The 22,000-nt window shown below is 42.3% G+C and overlaps 1 protein-coding gene across 9 annotated transcripts in view; it reads right to left on the bottom strand.

Annotated features, from left to right (window-relative positions):
* The window catches only part of PKHD1 (PKHD1 ciliary IPT domain containing fibrocystin/polyductin), a 277,474-nt gene that overhangs the window by 53,721 nt on the left and 201,753 nt on the right, over positions 1-22,000 (bottom strand). Inside the window, exon 60 of one of the 9 annotated variants that reach the window (XM_064448235.1) lies at positions 5,345-5,467. The exons of 6 other annotated variants lie outside the window; for them this stretch is intronic. In XM_064448235.1, coding sequence (XP_064304305.1) covers positions 5,418-5,467 — 50 coding nt within the window. In that variant the 3' untranslated portion in view covers positions 5,345-5,417. Of the gene's footprint in view, positions 1-5,344; positions 5,468-20,267; positions 20,948-22,000 lie in introns of those variants that run through there. 2 more of the 9 variants (XM_064448234.1, XM_064448237.1) reach the window with 2 other exon arrangements.

The raw sequence follows: 22,000 nt of genomic DNA on the forward strand, positions 1-22,000 counted from the left end.
GCATACTTTATTTCAGGTATTACAAACACATGACACGTCATGTGTAGATTCAGTTAAAATACATGCTTAAGGTAGTTTTGGCAATATTTTACATCAAAACTAATAATGGTATCTGTTTACAAAATGGAGAATAGAATTGTTTAATGCTCCTCAACTTTTGTGTAAATATGAATGCAACAGAAGGAGCTTTCTGCAGTTCCACCAATGAACTCAATGCATTTTTGCAATAACCCAATCTATTTAAAATTTGATTTCAATTAGCCTATTTCAGTGATGGTAAGGAAACTAGTTAACAGCCTCAATGCAAGCTGAAGAGAGTAAAAAGACACTGGGTGAATAAAATAAAGACTTGCATGAAGGAACCTCCACTCCCTTTGGCTGCAGGACGTATCCACACTCCCTGGTACAGATGGTTTCTGTTCGGGAGCTTCAGGAAGACATAAGTGAACCTGCATGTCTTTAACCCACTGTGAGGTTTCCCTCTGACATCCCTGGGGTCAAGATAGACATATGGCTAGGTCTGCTCGTCTCCCTGTGACTGGGAACAGGTTGAAAAACAGGTCTTCTGAGGCTTCCTCAGATGAAGAGTCACCTCATTTTGGGGTGTAGTCATACCTGGGTTCTAACACAACACATAATTTCAGCTTTGTAAGAGAGGAGGAAAGACAGTGCTGGGGTCAAGAGCACATGTAGGTCAGGGATGACACATCAGTCCTTCAGAAACACAGGCACATTTACACGTTAGGATATGAAGAGCTTTGTTATTTTTAAATAGGTAGTGAGAGTCTTAGGGTATTTTTCATTTAAATCCTTTTTTTTTCTTTTAGTTGAAACTTAGTTTTGTACTGGATTTCTCATGGAAGGAAGACTTATGCAGTCACACTATGGACGTGTTCCTCTACCTCTGCCTTCATGTATTCTAACATTTTTTAGTTCACTCACCATCTTCACTTAAAGGAGATAGAGGAGATATCTTAGAAACACCTTTCAATAGCAAAACTACTTTCATCCTCAAGTTTTTAAACTGAAGGGAAAGATTTCTTCAGAGCTTTCAATTTCTTCAACATCAATCAGTCACAAAAGTCGAAAACTTAGGGAATGGCAGTTCCCAAGTTTTCATGCTCACAGGACCATCTCTTAGTTTAGACAACTCAAAACTTTCACATCAATATTCAATTTTCTGATTTTTTAACAGAATAAGAATTTTAAAATCATCAGTTTTATCTAATTTCAAATAATATTTGTGGGACTGTTAGCTTTATATTCCTTTTACTATTACGTATAGTGAAAAAAAAAAGATAAACAAAAGAAACCAAGAAAGTTGAAAATGTTCCTTTACACACAAAAATGAAAACTCAATTTGCATGTGAAATTAAAATAGATTGACTTTTCTAGATAAAACTGGAAAAATTAAAATTTTATCTTGGAAGCTTGAAAAAGAGTTATAAAAACCCCAAGAGTAAAATTGAACAAATCTAGGTATTGACAACACACAAAACATAGAGGCCACATAATGACTGAGGCAAAGGATCAGAACCACTGCTGTACTGCCCATATATATTTTTTCTTTCACATCCACCACTAGATTATAGATCTAACAGTGAGTCTGGCAAGTTTTCGATGATAGGTACCCACTGTCAGGAAATTTCAGTCAGAGGGGGGGAATGTCTCTTCTAGAGCTCACTGGAAAACCCCACCTTGATGCCTAGTGCCATCCTCAGAGCACCATGGTTTTGCATTACTATATTTCCATCAACCAAAGAACAATGGAGTCATACAAAACTAGTTCAGAGAACATCTCCATTGACAATGTGGGAAATAGTCTCCATGCATTTTTTTCTTTCTGAAAGTCCCGTAGGTCTGGCTTCTTATCTAGCTTACATGTTCAAATTTTTAGTCATGAGCTTCTACATCTGAGCTTGGCTCTTTCAGCTGAGAGAAATCAACACCTTGCAGGGGAATTTTATGCATCTCAGACACCAGCTTTAGGGTGAGATAAATTATTTCAGTTAGGCAAGATGAATCTTTTGAGTAGAACTTGAATATCTTTTTGAAAAAGCAAGTTATTCTAACACTAACCATGACATTCAGGATACATCTACGCGTTCTCCTTAGCGCACCACAATGTCTCCCTCAAGACCTGACCCACCACCCAGAGCAACAAGAAACTGGCAACTACAGGTCCCAGAAAAAAGGGAAAACCAACTTTAAGAGCACACATGATGCAGTGAGCCTCTGTCTGCCTGAAACCTTCGTAGATGGCGAGGCACACCTGGACTGGCTGTCTGTGGGAGGCTGCAGGTGTTTCTACACTGCCACCATCTACCTGTGTGGTCTTTGTGGGGGTAATTGGTGGATGGATCTGGAAGCTCACCAAGCCCTGAGTTTCTCCACAAATCCCTCTTTGAGAGTTGTGTCAACACAGACATTTAGTTCAGAGGTGCAGGGTTTCATCCTCTGAATTAGAGATTTTTTTGACCATACTGTTGAAAAAGAAAATACAAGGGAAAAACGCTCCTCAAATTCCAGTAGATAACATTGGCAAAGAAAGACATGTCAATATTATACTCACATAAATCTTAGGTAGAGTAAAAACCTCAGAATGGCTTAAAAGATACTTGTCCATGTCCCATTAAATCACTGTGGCTTGAAGTATTGAAGGTTGTTTTTGAAACCTCTCAATTAAATCTATGCTTTTATCTCAGTGAAAACACTCCCATCTTACTAAACAAACATGATGTATCAGCAGCAGACCTCAGAAAATCCTCTCACATCTCATTATCCCACAGTTTAGATCAGGGCTTTTATAGCTTGACTTCATAATTCAGCCACAGGATCAGCTCTGTTCCCCTCTACCTGAGCCCTTGCAGTGCTAATAAATTATTTCTGTAACAGGAAGAGTAAAGAAAAGGAATATAACTTGCTCTTGCAGCAACAAGTTAATTTTGATTTAACCTTCCAGTGCTTGACATTGCAGGCACTAAACACTGTGGTTGTTTAAAGAGAAACACCAAGTAAGCAAGCAATAAACCTTTACTCAAGCAAAAAGCTTCCCAAAGGTGCTGGCTGCATTCTTTCCTGCAACACAAAGCGTTCCTTCATCAGTCCTGTTGACAAGATAGGGTTATGCCCTTTCCATGCCAAAATGGACCCTATAGACCTGTTAACCATGAAACAGCTAGTCTGTGAAAAGGGGTCTGAAGCTGAATTACCCTAACAGCACTGGTGGATGCAGGGGAAACTGTGTCCAAGACCAGACCAGCCACGGTAAGGCTTCTGGCTCTGCCATGCACTTGCTCGAAACCCACAGACCTGGCTGTGCCTCAGTTTCCACCTCCTGCCTCTTTTCTCATTTTAAAGCTGTAAATTCCTTACAGCAGGATAATCTCTGGCTGTAAGATGGTGCCTAGGGTCTTCACTCCCAGTCTCCACTCCCATATGCTATAGTACGATAGCTCTTAAACAACGGCAAACACACAGAGACTGAGGCGCTGCTGAGGAGTAGCGTAAAAGGAGTTGCATGCTGGACTTTTGCTCTTGCAGTTCAAGCAACCCAACATCAAGGTTGCTCAGCTGGTGGTACAATCTGCTTTCATTTCTCGCTTCCAACTTCTTTTTCTCCTAGGTCCTCCATCACACCTCTGCTAATACGTTCTAGTTCTTGGACGCAACTAACTGGTGGGAAGAATTTACCTTCCCCAGACACTTCAAGTCACAGACTGAGATTTACAGAGTGACACAGGGAATTGGTGCCTGGTGTCCAACTCCTAACAAAGTTATTTAAGGTTTAGACATATCCTTTCCCCGGGAATGTTCATAGAGTTTTTCACCACAGTCCTAACGTCACTCTGACTTCAATTCTAGATGATCACAACTGAAGCAGCAGAGCTTAGGCTGGCACTTAGGCCTTGTGAATAGGTCACATGGAGGTAAAGACATGAAACAGCCAAGGACATGTGGCTCCATGCTCACTGCACACTGGGAGCACAGGCAAGGCCACCACGTTCTCCTTCCAGTGGGTCACACAGACAACTTTGAGGAAGGATCTGGGTTGGTTTTGAGTAAGGGATGCTGGCTTGTTTTGGTTTTTTTATTCTTTACTTCCCCCCCACCCCCAAACTCTAGCCTAACCCTTTCAAAGAAATGCACCTGAAAAAAGAGACTATGCTTTTTGAAAGACCTTCAGCACATCTGCCTCCCACTAGAGCCAAGCGAAAGGCAATATTATTTTCCTAAGCAGCCCCCAAACTGTGAATATAAAAGCACACAAATTCAACACCCACAAAAAAGAGGAATAAGATAATAACCCTAGACAATGAGAAAATTACACAAGTTCACTTTCCATGTCAGTATGCATTTCCCTTTAAGAATTTCCATTTCCCTTTAAGCAATTCTATTACTCACACATAGCATTTCTAATCATTCTTTCAAGTGTTTCTATGTAACTTATCAGGGTTTAATGAATGCCAGAATAAGCACTAGAGGGAAAATCCACATAACTGGACAGTAACCCAGAGGTTTTAACAAGACCTCTACATTTTTCTTTTTTAATATAATCTTTATTCAAGCATTTTCTGCTTTGATCAGAAAGATGGCTTTTTTATTGGTATTATTATTGACTTTTTCCCACCCACCCTCTTCCATAATCCACCATCCCCTAACTTGTGAGCCCTTCAGGGTTTCAGTGAAGAGTTCTTAGTTACAAAGGGCTTCTTTGGAAACATAATCTATAAGTAAAATCAGCCAAAGTAAAAAAGTTACCTTCTATACTGCCTTCTACTGAATCAGGCCCCACACTCACTTCACAGAGAGGAGTAAAAAAAACCCTGCAAACATCAACATTGATACATGAATATGTTAGAGAACAAGAATGACTTGTTTAGTCTGCCATAATGTGGAGGCATTGTTCGCTATTAATAATAATTCCTAAGGATGACCTTGTGCCCAGAAGTTGTCAGTCACACAGATTCTGGGACGCCTTGTCACTGGAGGTTAGAATGGCTAAAAGAGTGGATGAGACAAGTTACATCAACAAACAGCACAGGAATTAGATCTACTTTCAGGTCAAACTGTCCTTGAATGACTGCTTTGGAAGGCATGGCTATGAGAAAAAAAAGTCAGTCTACAAACGCTTAATATTCTTCCCAAAGCAACCACCGCCTTCAACAAGACGCTAGAAAAATGCTAAACCTTGACCCTCATTTTTAAGCCAGTGTTGGAGTTGTGGATTTGACTCCTGTCTGCACGACACTGTTGTGGAGAGCACTGCACTTGTACTTGGGCTCAGGCCAGTTTGGGGTTCTCTGGAGTACAGGCATACACAGAGCCAGACCTTTTCTCCAGAGAGCTGCAGGTTTTCCAAGAACGTGGGGTGTTTTTAGTTATGGGTGGCCAGTGACTTCCACTGGGCTTCCTTCTTACTTCAGACACAAATTTGAGTGACTGAGGAAGTTTGCCTCCTTGAACCCTAGAGAGGCAAAGGAGAAGAAAGCAGGTTTCTGTCACTGCACAAAGGTCCAAGCCAGCCACCTGAAGCAGGATGCACAGCAAGCTGGACAAAATAGTTTCTCTAAAGCTGACTTAGCTGTCTTACACTGTGGTTTCAAGAAGTAAGGGAGACATCATATAATTTTGCCACAATGAAAAAATGACTTTTATTGGCTCTACTTACACCTCTAGTCATTTATAATGATAACATATAACATTTAGAGGGCTAGAAAAGTCCTCAACAAGTGACACAGCGTATTCCTCTGCCCCACAACAAGTTGTGCTCTACCAGGTTTCATTCCTGACAGGCCCTGCTATTGCTTTGTTTCTTAGCTCCCTCTTCCAGAGATGGAAAGAAGGCAGTTGTGCCCATGTCCTAAGGCACAAAGACCACAGCCATCACAGCCCAGCCCTGCTCCAATGTGAGGTATGCTTTTACTTTAGTCACAGTTAGTTTAAGTATTTTGTCATTAGGTGCACCAAATCAGTAACAGAGGTCCAAGAAGAGCCAAGGACCCTCCTTCGCTGTTAGGGAAATTGTTTTTACCAAGTATCTTCTTCAACAGAATATTTATCCAATAGAGCTGTACCCTCTACTTCATTCATATTTATTTTTGGTACAACCTTGAACCCAGTTAGTGCCTTTGATCAGCTAATGCTACAATCTCCTATCAGTCCCACAGGGGGAAAAAATAGCGTGATTGCAAGATGGGCCTTATAGGGATGAAACTTCATTTTCAGTCCAATAACAGTTGCGTCCTAGTGAGCATGGGAAGAAAACAATGAGGCAGACTTACTCTATTTTGCAATGTGTTTATTAATTTCAGAGAAACCACTGCAGGAACAAAGTTTATTAGTGAGTAGGAGGATGTTTCAGGAACAGAGCCTGACTGAAAATAATCAGCTCCCTTTAATTAATTGCATGCAGTTTTATTGCATAACTGATGGTTTTAAACCTTGGCCAATTAGCCTGTCAAGCACAGAAGTTAAATTCTCTACTGGTCTCTCAAGTAAGGTCTATGCCAATGTTTTAATTCAACTTGCCTTATCCAAGCAACCAGAAAATAGGGCCTCTTGAAACTGAAATTAGTGGGTAGTTACCCAGAACTGTAAAAAAGAATAGAAAAGACAAAAAAAAAAACCACCAAAGACACAGAAGTCCCGAGCAGGGCCAATATCTGACTCAGGTCCATGACCCCCACTCTGGGGTAGATTACCATTGCAAAGTTACCCCATCTGGACAACCTCTTTTCTAAGACAGGTTGAGGTACTGTTGTCAATTTACAATGTGGGAGAAAAAAGAAAAGAACACCTATTTTTTGAAAAGAATAGATGTACTAGACCAGTTTATGCTTCAGTGTGATAGCTGTCTCACTGTGTGTCACTTTTCCCAGTGCCTGGAGAATGTAAGATGATTTTATAATCATGTATTTATGTATGTGTATATTAAAATATATGTAAAGTTTTATATGGCAAGTTAATAACTATGTTCTTGGCATGTTCTTAGACTGAGTATTCAATGTAATTAGCCAAGATGCAAATACATTTTTTTTTCAGTTCTTAAACACAGTGCCAGTGAATTGACTATTTTTCCAAAACACTGATCTATTTCTCCAAAAACATTAGGAAATTAATTCGTTCTTTTCAACTAATTACCTTAACTAATAATTATATTAATACTGATGCCACATATCCTGAGCACCCCAAGGTGTTCATTGTGACAATCACATGTGCTTTCACCTTGGGAGAGGGATGACATCCAGTCAAAGATATGCCTTACAAATGAAGATCTTGCATGCTTTGTCTCAGTAATTATAATGTGAAAAGTTGCTTTTCAGGTGTACCAACGTCTTGGTCCAAGCTTAGTCAATGTTTGCAGTTTCATCAGCTAAAATGCCCTATTGAGTCCCTGTCCTGGTGTACTATGGCTGAATCTGAGATGGATGTTTTCTGTACTAACTGCTTTTTTTTTGGTGTGTCAGACCACATCTACACTAGTAAACCAGATAAAGTTAGCATGCAATCTCACGCTTTGGCTCATGATCACCCACACACTTTAACCATTACGACATTCCCCAGAGCAGTTTTGGTCCCTGCAACTAGCACCCTCCAGCACCATGCTCAGGCATGGTTGGATCTCAGCAAGAGGTGAAATGCTATCGGGATGTGGACAAGGTCATGGGCAGATGGTTTGGTTTAAAAGACTTGTTTAAAGTTGCTCTATTACTCAGATGGGTTTCAGTAACCACCTGTGCTGTGAGATCTTCCTTTCTTCTCCACTGGTCCTTATTCATCCCACATGTTTCAGTTTCTCCAGGAGATAAGGCAGAGAGAGCTCTTGTGTACAAACATGTGGTACTACACAGCCCTGAGCCATCTCCAGAACAATCACATTTGGGATGAAATGAGTCAAAACTGCTTGCTTGTTACTGTGATCATGTAATGCAAGACTGTGTCAAAACCTAAAAGCACAAATAGGAGAGCAAGGCAAACTAAGGTCATACAGGCAGACATCTAAGTGTTTGCCTGCTTTAGTAATGCCACATGGACACTGTTAATTACTCTATATATTTTTCCCAGTGTTTCATAGGAGCCTCAAACTAGATTGGAATCACATACCAGATGCTACGTAGACACTTCTTCAGTCCCAGCAATGAAATGTCAAGAGCCATCACAAACCAATGGGTGGAGGAAAAAAAAAGAAGGAAACTTATTTTACAGAATAATCAAGTGACTTCTTCAAAGTCACAGGAGAAGGTTTTAGCAGAGTTCTGCAATGAACTCAGACCTGCTGAGTGATTCTGCAGCAGCAGCCTGTGTTTCCCTGTCACTCTCACAATAAATCATTCCTCGCATGCTGATGGCTGAACCTGCTGGCTCCTGTGACGCAAGTCTTCCAGCAGTGAAACCTCTAGCACAGCATGTTGTAAGCTAGGATACTGAAATTGCGCTTTAGAGGTAGACCTGAGATTGCTCTGCCTACAGTTCAAACTAGAAGGACCATGCCCAACTTGAAGTGGAAGCTGTGTAACCACACTGGCATGGAAATGTGCCCATTCTAGCCAGTCCTACCCTTCTGTGTCTGTGTGACACAGCTTCTGGTTCAGAGCTGGCTCATGTCCTCTCAGTCCGGACCACAGACAAGTGTGAGTTTGCTTAAAAAAGGTGATGTCGTCATGACCAGGGTGCGATGGTCCCCACAAGAACTTGTCTTTTGGTTCTGCTTTCACGACACTCTCTTCAAGCCACAAGGTGATTTTTTTTTCTGCTTTTCTCATGGTTCTTTTACAGCACTGAACCAGAGTGGAAAAATTAAAGATGCTTTATCTGAAACATCCACGAAGGAAATCCTGTGTCTCTGATGAACCTGACTTCCTCAATTTCCTGTTTGCTGCACAGCTGTCTGCATTGGATGGGTCTCAGGGACATTTTTTTGGACATATTTGTCTACCTCAGTTGGAAACCAGTCTCCTTGAGTTAGAACATAAGGGTCTATAATCTTTAAAAAAAAAAAAATCACAGTGAAAACAGAAAGAATGAAAAGAAAACAAACCAATAAAGAATCTATCCTGTCATAACATTTGAGGTTCTGGTATTTGCTGGCCTTGGAGTGGGTTCAAAATAAATGAAGGAAATGTGTATTTCATTAAATGCTAATATTTGGAAGATAAGAGGGAAAAAATGATGAAATGTTTCCAAGTGCAGTTGTGAGGACAGTGCCTGCATGTGTGTGTATAAACACACACACTTGCATGCACACAACCATACAGTCATGATTCTCTCTGATTCAGAATACTGCTATGTAGGAAGAATTACAGGGGAAGTGAAAAAAAAGGACTTATTTTCCCAGGCCCCTGCTCTTCATATGCATGGCAAGGGCTTTCGCGCTTCTCATTCTCCATCTCTTTTCAGAACTGCAAGTGAATCCTTCTGTAAGGATCCTTTTGGGTTTTTTTTTTTTTAAACAAGGCTCCATCTTAAAAGTAAAGAGTCACTGAGACATATAGAGGCATGTATATATAAAAATCTCAATCCTTTACAAAGTAAATTGTGCTCAGTGCCTTAATAATAAGGCTGGTTAACCAAAATCTCACCAGCGTGTTCCCAGTTGATGGCATACTACCTGATTGCTAAATTTTGAGGTCTCTTCTTCCTTCCACCACAGATGACCCTGTTTAATGCCTTGGCTTCTAACTGACCGAGTATGTGTCCTAGTTTTGGCTGGGATAGGGTTAATTTTCTTCCTAGTAGCTGGTATAGTGCTGTGTTTTGGATTTAGGCTGATAATAATGTTGATAACCCACTAACGCTTTAATTGTTGCTGAGCAGTGCTTACACAAAGCCAAGGGCTTTTCAGCTTCTCATGCTGCCCTGCCAGCGAGGAGGCTGGAGGTGCACAAGAAGCTGGGAGGGGACACAACCAGTACAGCTGACCCCAACTGGCCAAAGGGATATTCCATACCCTATAACATCATGCTGAACAAAAACCTGGGGGGAGCTGGCTGTGGGGGCGAGACCGCTGCCTGGAGACTGGCTGGGCATTTGTCGGCAGGTGGTAAGCAATTGCATTGTGCATCACTTGTTTTGTATATTCTTTATTCATTATTAGTATTATTATTTTGCCTTCCTTTTCTGTCCTACTAAATTGCTTTTATCTCAACCCACGAGTTCTACCTTTTTTCCGATTTTCTCCCTCATCCCACTTCGGAGGGTGAGCAAATGGCAGCGTGGTGTTTAGCTGCCTGCTGGGTTAAACCATGACAGTCTTTTTTTGTGCCCAACGTGGGGCTTGAAGGGTTGAGATAACAACAGATCTGACCAGAGCATGTTAAAACAAATCGGTTATATGCATTCATCAGCAGCACTGGTTGCGATGTTGATTTGTTTGCTCTCAGTGTTGTGATTGTTCTGAGAGTCGTGTTATGGATACCTAACTTGTTGTATATGTTCTCTGTTGAGCTGTTTATTGTCTCTGGGTTATCTTCTTGCTGTAGTGTGTAACACTGGCTTATCATATGATAAAATTACTGGTTGTAAGACTAGTCTGATATCTGTACTCAGCATTGCCAAAATCTCCATACTTTGGGAGCTATCTCTTGGAAACTATTAATAATTACACTCTTTACATTTTCTCCTTGGAGAGCCAATTTATGGGGGAGACAAAGGAGGACACTTTCCCCTGCTCCTTCACCTTCCCCTTCTCTTCTGGGCTAGTTACAACAGCTCTTGAGAATTTCGAATATGCTTCAGATGTTCAAACCAGCATGTTTCTATTGTTATGTCTCCTGAATGTGTTTCAAGTCTTGTTTAAGGTTAAACAACTATTTAAGATTACTACCCAGAGATCTGCTCCAAGGCTGGATAGTTATGAGTGGCATGGTGTGTGGGATAGTATGGGCAAGTACCTAGGACAGTGGGTGCCTCCAATGTTTTCAAACTTCACCCCTGAACAAGTGCAGAATCCTGAAAAATTAGTAAAATATTTGTAAAATTATGCTGTCACCCTGGCAATTCCAGAGAGACACAATTCACTGCAATCTGCTGGGGCCTGGCTCATGCCTACTGAGGCCTGTTCAACACTATTCAGTGCCCTCAAGGGGAAGAGAAGATCTCTGGATATGTGGCTACTCCAGCCCCTGCAACAGGCACTGTGGCTACTCCAACCCCAGCGACAGGCACTGCAGCTGAAGCAGAGAACCTACCTGTGCCAGTACCAGTCACCCCTATGCACAGGAAGAAATCTTGGATGCAAAAGTCAGCTTGTTTATTCAGGGAAGAACCTCCTACTAGAAACTCCTACTAGGAAGGGGAAGGAGGAGGAAGTGGATGAAGGAGGCTACCCAGAAACAGGGCCATCAGAAAAGAGGAGGAGGAAGAGGCAGAACTCACAAATGAGGTGGTAATGACCCAATCTCTATCCCTGAGTGAGCTGCAAGATATGCAAAAGGATTTCAGCCATCAGCCAGTCAAGCACAGTGTCACCTGGCTGCTCCAATGCTGGGATAACGGGGCCAGTAGCCTGGAATTAGATGGTAAGGAAGCTACCCAGCTGGGATCCCTTTCTAGGGAAGACAAGCCCTCAGCCGCTGGAGGAGACTCCCATCAGGTGTGAAAGAAAGGTAACTCTTCAAGGAATGTGTTATATGTCACCCAGTCAAGTGGACCACCATGGGGAGAGGTATCCAGTACCTGAGGGAATTAGCCATGCTGGAGGTGATTTATGATGACCTGGACAACAAGCAGTTATTCAAAGATCCAGATGAAGCCGAGTGCATCTGACCCATGTGGCGGAAGATTGTAAAAAGCAGACCTTCATCATATGCCAGCTAATTGGCAGTACTGGCAGGGAAAGATGGAGCGGGACAAACAGTGGATGAATTGGCTGGCCAACTCTGGGAATATGAAGAAAGTCTCTTTTCCTCCCTATGACCTGAGTCTCAGCTGTGGAGAAACTGTCCCGGTAGTTCCAGCAACTCAAAAAGGATATGCCCCCTCTGCTCAAGAGAGAGGATATAGTGCATACACATCACAGGCCGCCCTGTGGTTTTACATGCATGACCATGGAGGGGACATGAAGAAGTGGGATGGAAAACCTACCTTGAGCCTAGAGGCAAGTGTGTGTGTTACAAAGAAAAACAATTGCAAAGGGGGTTCTTCCAGGAAAGCTGCTGCTCCAGTTTCCAGTAGGCTGTTCCCCAGACAGAGTAGAAGAGATGATCCTAATTCAGATCTTAATAAAGGGATTTCTGATTTGTATTTACAAGAAATGAATAATGAATACTGTGATAGGACTAGAGGGGCCCTGCCTCCAGCCAAGAGGAGGAATGGGACAACTGGATTTACTGGACTGTGTGGCTCTGATGGCCTGGCATGTCCAACCCACAGGAGTATAAAGCTTTAGCGGACACCGGCGCACAGTGCACCTTAATGCCATCAAGCTATAAAGGGGCAGAACCCATCAGCATTGCTGGAGTGACAGGAGGATCCCAAGAGCTGACTGTATTGGAGGCCAAAGTGAGCCTCACTGGGAATGAGTGGCAAAAGCACCCCATTGTGACCGTCCCAGAGGCTCCGTGCATCCTTGGCATAGACTACCTCAGGAGAGCGTATTTCAAGGACCCAAAAGGGTACAAGTGGGCTTCTGGTGTAGCTGTTTTGGAGACGGAGAGAATTAAACAGCTGTCTATCTTGCCTGGCCTCTCGAAGGACCCTTCTGTTGTGGGGTTGCTGAACGTCAAAGAAAAACAGGTGCCAATCGCCACCACAACAGTGCACCGGCGGCAATATCACACCAACAGAGACCCCCTGATTCCCGTCCATGGGCTCATTCACCAACTGAGGAGCCAAGGAGTCATCAGCAAGACCCACTCACCCTTTAACAGTCCCATATGGCCAGTGCGGGAGTCTAATGGAGAGTGGAGGCTAACAGTAGACTATTGTGGCCTGAATGAAGTCACTCCACCGTTGAGTGCTGCTGTGCCAGACATGCAGGAACTTCAATATGAACTGGAGTCAAAGGCACAATTGATATCTCTAATGCATTATTTTCAATCCCTCTGGCAGCAGAGTGCGGGCCACAGTTTGCTTTCACTTGGAGGGGTGTCCAGTACACCTGGAATCGACTGCCCCAGGGGTGGAAACACAGCCCTACCATTTGCCATGGACTGATCTATACTGCACCGGAACAGGGTGAAGCTCTGGAACAGCTTCAATATATTGATGACATCATCATGTGGGGCAACACAGCAGAAGATGTTTTTGAGAAAGGGAAGAAAACAGTCCAAATCCTCCTGAAAACCAGTTTTGCCATAAAACAAAGTAAGGTCAAGGGACCCGCACAAGGAGATCCAATTTTTAGGAATAAAAAGCAAGATGGACATTGTCAGTTCCCAATGGATGTGGTCAACAAAATAGCAGCCATGTCTTCATCAACTAGCAAAAAGAAAACACAAGCTTTCTTGGCGTTGTGGGTTTTTGGAGAATGCATATTCCAAATTACAGTATGATCGTAAGCCCTCTCTGTCAAGTGAGGATGATTTCAAATGGGGCCCTGAGAAATTACAAGCGTTTGAACAAACTAAACAGGAGATAGTTCATGCAGTAGCTCTTGGGCCAGTTCGGGCAGGACAAGATGTAAAAAATGTGCTCTACACCACAGCCAGGGAGAATGGCCCTACCTGGAGCCTCTGGCAGAAAGTGCCAGGGGAGACCCGAGGTCGACCCCTAGGGTTTTGGAGTCGGGGATACGGAGGGTCCGAAGCCCACTATACTCCAACTGAAAAAGAGATATTGGCAGCATATGAAGGGGTCCGAGCTGCTTCAGAAGTGGTTGGTACTGAAGCACAGTTGCTCCTGGCACCCCGACTGCCAGTGCTGGGCTGGATGTTCAAAGGAAACGTCCCCTCTACACACCATGCAACTGATGCTACGTGGAGTAAATGGGTTGTACTGATCACCCAGCGGGCTCAAGTAGGAAACCCCAGTCGCCCAGGAATCTTGGAAGTGATTATGGACTGGCCAGAAGGGAAAGATTTTGGATTTTGGATTATCACCAGAGGAGGAGGTGACACGTGCTGAAGAAGCCCCACTGTATAACAAACTGCCAGAAGATGAGAAGCAGTATGCCCTGTTCACTGATGGGTCCTGTCGCCTTGTGGGGAAGCACCGGAGATGGAAGGCTGCTGTATGGAGTCCTCCATGACAAGTAGCAGAAACTGCTGAAGGAGAAGGAGAATCAAGCCAGTTTGCAGAGGTAAAGGCCACCCAGCTGGCCTTAGACATTGCTGAATGGGAAAAGTGGCCAGTGCTCTATCTCTATACTGACTCCTGGATGGTGGCAAATGCCCTGTGGGGCTGGCTGCAGTAGTGGAAGCAAAGCAACTGGCAGCGCAGAGGCAAACCCATCTGGGCCATCACATTGTGGCAAGATATTGCTGCCCGGGTAGAGAACCTGGTTGTAAAGGTACGGCATGTGGATGCTCACGTCCCCAAGAGTCGGGCCCCTAAAGGACACCAAAACAACCAGCAGGTGGATCAGGCTGCTAAGACTGAAGTGGCCCAGGTGGATCTGGACTGGCAACATAAGGGTTTCTAGCTCAGTGGGCCCATGACACCTCAGGCCATCAAGGGAGAGATGCAAAATAACAGTGGACTTGACCACGGACGCTATTGCACAGGTTATCCACGAATGTGGAACATGCACTGCAATCAAGCAAGCCAAGCGGGTAAAGCCCCTGTGGTATGGGGGACGATGGCTGAAGTATAAATATGGGGAGGCCTGGCAGACTGATGACATCACTCTCCCACAAACCTACCAAGGCAAGCACCATGTGCTCACCACGGTGGAAGCAACCACTGGCTGGCTGGAAACATACCCCGTGCCCCGCGCCACTGCCCGGAACACTGTCCTGGGCCTGGAAAAATAAGTCCTGTGGTGACATGGCACCCCGGAGAGAATTGAGTCAGACAACGGGACTCATTTCTGAAACTACCTCATAGACACCTGGGCCAAAGAGCATGGCATCTGTAAAGTTAGGACATAACACATGTTTGCCTCCTAGGGACACAGTGCCTTGGACAGCAGCAAGGGCCATGAAGTGCCCAGAATTCTCTTGTTAATGAGCAGATACAATGCAAGGGAATTAGAACATGGGATTTAAGGCTCCAAATACTCAGGATTTTGGAGACGGCTGAAAGAAGGAGAGCGTTTGATGTCTGTGCTTCAAATAACGCAGCAGAGCAGGAACTGAAATTTTCACAAACAATAGTCAAAGCTTAGATCTTTCACGGCACATCAGAAGATAATAAATCTCTGCAGTCTATTTTCATAGATAGTTCTGGACACAGTTTTTTTGTAGGGACAGTGTATAGAAAACATTTCACTGACCTCAGATCTGTTTCCCTGCTAACCTTCAATCCTTTACTGCAAACCCATAGGTTCTAGAGTTTAGAGACTTTTTTCCTAACATAAACAAAAACAAAAACAAAAGCTTCATTTTGCAGGTGAACCATTTCTGAGCAAACTTGCAGACAAAATCTTACCCCAGGTATAAATCTAGCATGGGAAAAGAAAGGCATCAAGTGTAGCAAAAACCATAAAAGTATATAGTATTAAAAAATAAAACAAAATATAAAAGTAGAAGCAACTTAAAAACAGAGGTGATGACAGAACATGTTACAATAAGGGCTGTCAAACTGTGATTGCATGAAATTCTGTGGTGCTCTTGGGTAAAAGCCATTGACCTATGGCAACCTCCTTTTACCTGGACAATGCCTGCCAAGGACTGATTAAATTCCATGGTCTAAGGTAAGGTTTCAGGTACGGCTATAAGGCAGGAAGAAGGCAGTTTGGCTGGTGATTGGGAAGGCTTTGGAGGTTAAGAGGTTTGGCATTAGACCACTGATTTGTGGAGGATGTGGTAAATCATAGCAGAAAGGAAGGAAGAAGTGACAGAGTCAGAGTTTTCTTTGGAGGCAGATGGATCTTGGGGGTCCTGTGAGACAGAGGAGGTAAGGCGTCATGGCTTGCGGAGGTAGACATGTGTGTTGAGGTTGGGGATCTTGGACAGGTCAGCCAGAATGAAAGAGCAGAAAAGGGAGTTGAGGTTGGGGGCACTGGGGGCCATTGATGATGTGAAGCCTAACCTAGTGTCAGGAGATTTTTACTTTCTTATGCTAGACCTTGGGTTGCATCAGAACTGTCCCCCCTTCTACCTCCTCCAGTTCTCCCCTCCTTTTGTGCACACCACTCAGCATGCAGATGTGCTGGATTTAAGGAGACTTTACCAGTGTGTTATCTGAAACAAGCATTACCAAAGCCCATTCAGCAACAGACATCTCCAACACGACATCCCACCCAAGTGTCTCCTCTTTTCCTTATACTGGGGATTATAAATCAATCAATTTCTCATATTTAGAAATATTGTCTGCCCAGTAACAACATCCCATGCATGAATGGAAATTGTTATAATCCCAGTTTTATAACTTTAGTGAGACTCGAGGACTACCAGATTTATGTCAGTATAACTGAGGGACAATTTGTCCTAAATATTTCACAATGATTAAAGCTAACTGAAAATGTAGTCTGGAAGTTGGGTTTCTATGTTATTATTGAAAAAACCCTGGGTTTTAACTAAAATCAGGTCATGTGCCCCACCCCCACCTCTTGAATATATGGAGGAAAACAAAAATTATTTTGGCTGAAATATTTTAAGCATTAAACGTTTTTTGGGTTTTTTTTTAATGGAAGAAAAATAATCTCAGGAAACTTCAGTAGGAAAACAGTTTCTGTCTGCTTTTATTCACCAATGTTTTCCAGAAGAGAAGAAGCATTTGTATCTCATAATTCAGATGGCTTCTCCCTCATGTTAGAGCTCTGATTAAGGGGAAAAAAAAATCTTGGGTTTTTGTTTTTTGATTGGGCATCATTGGATAAAATCTGAACATCTCAAAAGTTCCAGTTTTATATTTCTATTTTTTCTTATACTTACTCAATAATATGCCACAGCAGAGGAGAGTCAGGAGTTAAAGAAACCAGTTGCATGAGAAAAGGAACCAGTGCTTTATTACAGAGCTGTGGCTGGATTCCCTGGCAACTCCCAATGTGCAAAAGTTTTTCCTTTAGTTGGGACACAGAACTGGAGTTTCTCTCCAAAGAACATTTCTTGGTATCCAGAAAATGGATACCAAGGTGTAGCCTCCTTTGGGGTGACAGAAGGGTTCACTGATAGTGGTTTTCTTCCCAGACCTAAATATTTATTAACCTGTAGGAGTCTAATATCTTTGAGAAGTTATCCATCTACTATTTTTGATTGAAATTGAAAATGGGTTAAAAACTACTGGGTGGGAGATGACACACATACATATGAACATACACTGCATGATCACATAAATTTCACGCTTAAAGGAAGCCAGCCTAAAAAAGAGAGAGAAACATGGTGTATTAACGTCAATAAATTGACCTCCTGCCAGGTTAGCTGATATGCTCTTCTGCAAAACTCAGGAATGTGATCCACTGGGTGCCAATCCAGTAGGTCTCTGTGGTGCTTATTCAGAAATATGGCCCCACAGGCTGCCCAACGCCCCCTAAAATGGATAAGAAAGCTGCTTTGCTATCCACAGGCCTTGATCAGTCCCACAAAGAGAGGAAAAGAGGAAAGGAGAGAGATATCCCTGGGTGTTTGTGCCTGCTTCTCTTTCAAATGGAATTAATGGTGGTTTAATGGGGTATGAAAGGATGTTTTACTGGAAACAATGAGGAACAATTGTCTAGCTCACGTTTCATTTCACAGGTCATTATTGCATTAAGAAGTAAATCGACCAAGTCCGGTAAATAACAGTCTGTGTTTTGCCCAGAGCTTCAAACCAACAATCTTAGCAGTCACCAACTAATATCTTTGTCAGTTTTAACCCTTGCAGGGATCTGCTGGGGGCTAAACAATTATAGTCTTCATCCACCCCTAACAGGTAAGCATTATTCATTTTATTTCTCATCCCTTCTTCCTGCAAACCCCACGAGGCTGGGTTTTTGCATTGTTGTTTTGTTTATTAGCCAACCTAGCCAACTGCGTGTCTGGTGGCCTTGAAAAACAACACATATTTTAGTGACTGCTGCAGGCGTCTTTAAACAGGCTGCTTCCTCTGCAAAATTAATTGTTGCAAAATGCAGTGCTTCCCCTGTAAAGCTCTGCAAACTAACACTCAGCAGTTTGGTTGGATTATAGATATGCCTCTAAGATCTAAGGAAAATAATATAGTTATACTTGCAGGATGCAATTCACATTTCTTTTTTTTTTTTAATTGCATAAACACAGGCATCTAGTCTCCTTAAAGGTAACAGCCATCAAGCCTAGAGAGGCTGTACAACGTAGGCTGCTGTCCTCAGCTCTGTCCCTGATTCACTCCAGATCAACTCACTTCTCCGCTTTCCTCTGTCACTCCTGAAGCCTGGGTTGACTATTAATACCAGCAGCTTCTTCCAGAAAGTAACAGAAAATTTCTGGATGGTATCTAGTAGTAATAAAACCCAGCGACCGACTCAGATCTGTGGGCATCACCAAAGTAGGAATGATAAATAAGAGTACAGAAGTGCCTTGGGAGAAAAGGTGTGATGTCTGAGCTACTGGGCTTTGAGGAGAGGTCCCAGATAAGGAACCTGACTCAGTTTCGGTTCCCTGGTGCCACAAGCTCAGCTTAGACCCTCTACACCATTTTCTGTGGGACTAACCTCTACACTTACATATTGCACAACCTTTCACGCGCATTAGTATTCTACAAGAACAGGCAGACTGGCTGAGAGCGACCAAGTACATGGGTTGGCAGAGAATCTCTCTGAACTAATTTCCTCCCTAGTAGTCACTCTTTGTCTTCACCAGCAGTATTTAGAAAGTCCTAATTACCAGATCTTCCCACTACAACACCCTGGCCTTTGGACCCATAAATCACTGTCAGACCTCAAAAGTTCCTGCAGACCACTGAGCATCTTTACAGAATTTTGAAAATAGGTCCTGAAAGGGCCTTCTGAAGTTATTTGGTGCATCCTCCCTCCCCCCGCCTCCTCAGGAAAAGATCATCTCTATCGGGATCAGCTAAGGATGTTTGCATAACTTCCACAGGACTCCACAACCCACTCAGGCACGCTACTGTAATGTTTCACTGTCTTTATTTTAACATTTCCTGCCAACATCTAAAATTATCCTTGATGAAATTTCAGCCCATTATTTCTGAATTGATAGACTTGGGGAGCAATTTATGTCTTTCAGCTCCACAGGAGTCTTCTATGTTTTTGAAGGCAGTTCTTAAATCTCTCATCCATCTCTTCTCCTCAAGACAAAGACACCCAACTTTGCCAGCCATTCTTCATACCTTCTGTTTCCAAATTCTTTTCACCTTCAACTGACAGGCTCCAAAATTAATCCATGGGTGATGTGTGCATCAGTTACTCAGGCTTCCTGGACCACCAATGCTTTATAAATCACAAGAACCACTACCCTGAAATGTAGCTGCATCATGCCAATGATAAAAAAGCTTATGCTCAGGTCACAGGCAACATCTTAAGGCAGAAAGGTAGAGAGGTGGGTGTCAAATCCAGAACTAGACTCTTAAATGAAGGCGGTGTGGTGTTTTGGGAGCACTGAGCTATTTTTTATCTCATAAGGAAACAAATGGGCTCTCCAAGATTTCACAAATTCTAAAAATGGTGCCATTTTTCTAAATGCCTTCTTAAATACAGGAGTTCGGTTTTGAAAATGACAAACCTGGTGTTTTATCCTCAGAGATTAAGGCTAAAAGGAGAAGCCAAGAATTTCAGATAACAATTGCAGACACAAACTATTTGCTGACACGTCCTCACAAAGGATTGCTGTCCTAAGGGCCGACGTTATCTCCTATAGTCAGGGACCTGACTTTGCAACCACGTTTTCCAAATGTCACTATTCCTAATACATATGTACACATCTTTTACGTTTTATGCAGCTAAACACTGGTGCACGCCTGTTTAAAAGTACCTGAAGAATGTAGAGAAGAAGTAGAAAGGGTGGTACAAAAAGGTACACTCCATTTACAACAACGAACGTGCGAAACGGGCAAGGTTCCTTGGATTCATCATGAGAAAAGCATTTGATGCTCTTCATAGGAACAAGAAGATAAAGTTTGATAGGCTTATACATTTGTACATATAAATATACATGTATATATATGCATTTCTCTATACTGATCATACTGACAATGAACAATGCCATTTATCTTATAGCCTGGCTTCAGAATTAAGGAAATAACATCCCTGAAAAAGGAAAATAGCTGTTTATTAGAGGTTGAGATACAGATCAGTTTGAGGGGAAGTAATTTCTAGTATTTCAAAATGGAAAAATCATATGGCCACTTCAGCCCCAATCCTGACCTAGTTTGCTAAATCTCCAACTCCGGTCTATTCCTCCATGATTTACCAAAACAAATTATGCAGAGGAGTGTTTTGCCTTGGCAAGGCTGTCATCTAGGGCACAGTCTCATGGTGACATCCAGATGAACAGTGGGCCTTCCTTCCCAGCCGGCAGATTCACCACCCACAGATGTCCCTCACTCTGCCATGATGCCCTCAGTTAGCAGAGCTGACTCTTTAGGTCAGCAGGTTCAGCCATCTCACACCTGATGAGCCACCACATGGGTATCAAAGATACAAAAATAACTTATTTTCCCTTTGGCTTACTTTAAAACATCTTCTCCCATGAGCATCAAAAAATCCTCCTGGCTTTGTTCTCAACTTTGGTCTCAATTAAGGTCTGCTGAAATTTTTACAAGGGATGTGTTTTCAGGAGAATTAAGTAAAAGTTACAGGCATTTTCTGATCATATTAGGTTTGGGTTTTATAAAACAATAACTTGGTAACAGCTCTTTTAATGTCCTCCATTGCCACTTTCAATCCATTTTGCATGGGCCATTTATTGCAGAAAAAGTAAATTTCTATCTGTGAACAAAACAAAAAAAAAGCTTCAGAGGAAAACAATAAATGTTTCAGGCCAATATTGCATCTGTTTCATTTCTTGCAAATCTACCAAACCTGTATTCTCTTCTCAAATATCTTTAATTACTACACATGATTATGCATAGCAGGTGTAGCTAATCATAGTCCTTGGAATATTAAATATATATGGCACAACATTTTCACACAGCTTTAGCCCTAGATTATACTTGCAGCCTGTGTGCCAAAATGATACACTTCCTCAATTATTACTTGAGAATTTTATTCAATAGTTAAAATTACCAGAAGAAAGAAGATTGTACAAAAATTCTCAATCCACATCCCTGGGAATTTTGTGCTGTTTACATCTAGATCTGACATTTTATCTTATATCTGATGAAACCTAGCAAACCTCTGCATATTCATATATGACAGATAATCTCAGTGCTCTGCAATCTTTTGGAGAGTTTTTTACAATAGCAGTTGACAAAATTGAGTGTTTAAATGTCTGTGCAAGTTGCATCACATAAGCATTTACATATGTAATACCTATGCTTTTATGATCCAGAAAATGTACTGATTACCTCTAGAGAGCAAGCAAGACTACTGGAGGAATTTCGCAGCTTTAGATTTGTCTAGACTGAAATCAGTGTAGGAAAATGTAATCTCAGTGATGTGTTGGTCAGATAAAAACATCAGCTCTCCACAACACACTAATCTTCTCACCAATAGATTCCCTATAAAACACTTCTCCAGCTTTTTAAATGCTAATAAAGAAGAAGTTTGGGATTATTTTTTTTTTTGTTTAAAACCACAGTTTTCAGTAAAGTTCTAAAAAATGCCCCAGGCATGTTTTTAATAAAAAAGTAGAATGTAAAATACATTTTTGGCTGATTCTAGTTAATGCAATCATACTTTTCAACCTGTCTAAGCAGGGTGGGGTGCTTTTAGATTAATAGTCTGGCTGTCAGGGGTTTGGAATGATATGCATTAATTCAATGACTGACCTTGGGCAAGCCACAAATTCTGTCCTCTGTCTGGGAAGCTGGTGTCAAAATA

Source organism: Phalacrocorax carbo, chromosome 3 (genome assembly GCF_963921805.1).
Source record: "Phalacrocorax carbo chromosome 3, bPhaCar2.1, whole genome shotgun sequence".
NCBI classification, from domain to species: Eukaryota; Metazoa; Chordata; class Aves; order Suliformes; family Phalacrocoracidae; genus Phalacrocorax; species Phalacrocorax carbo.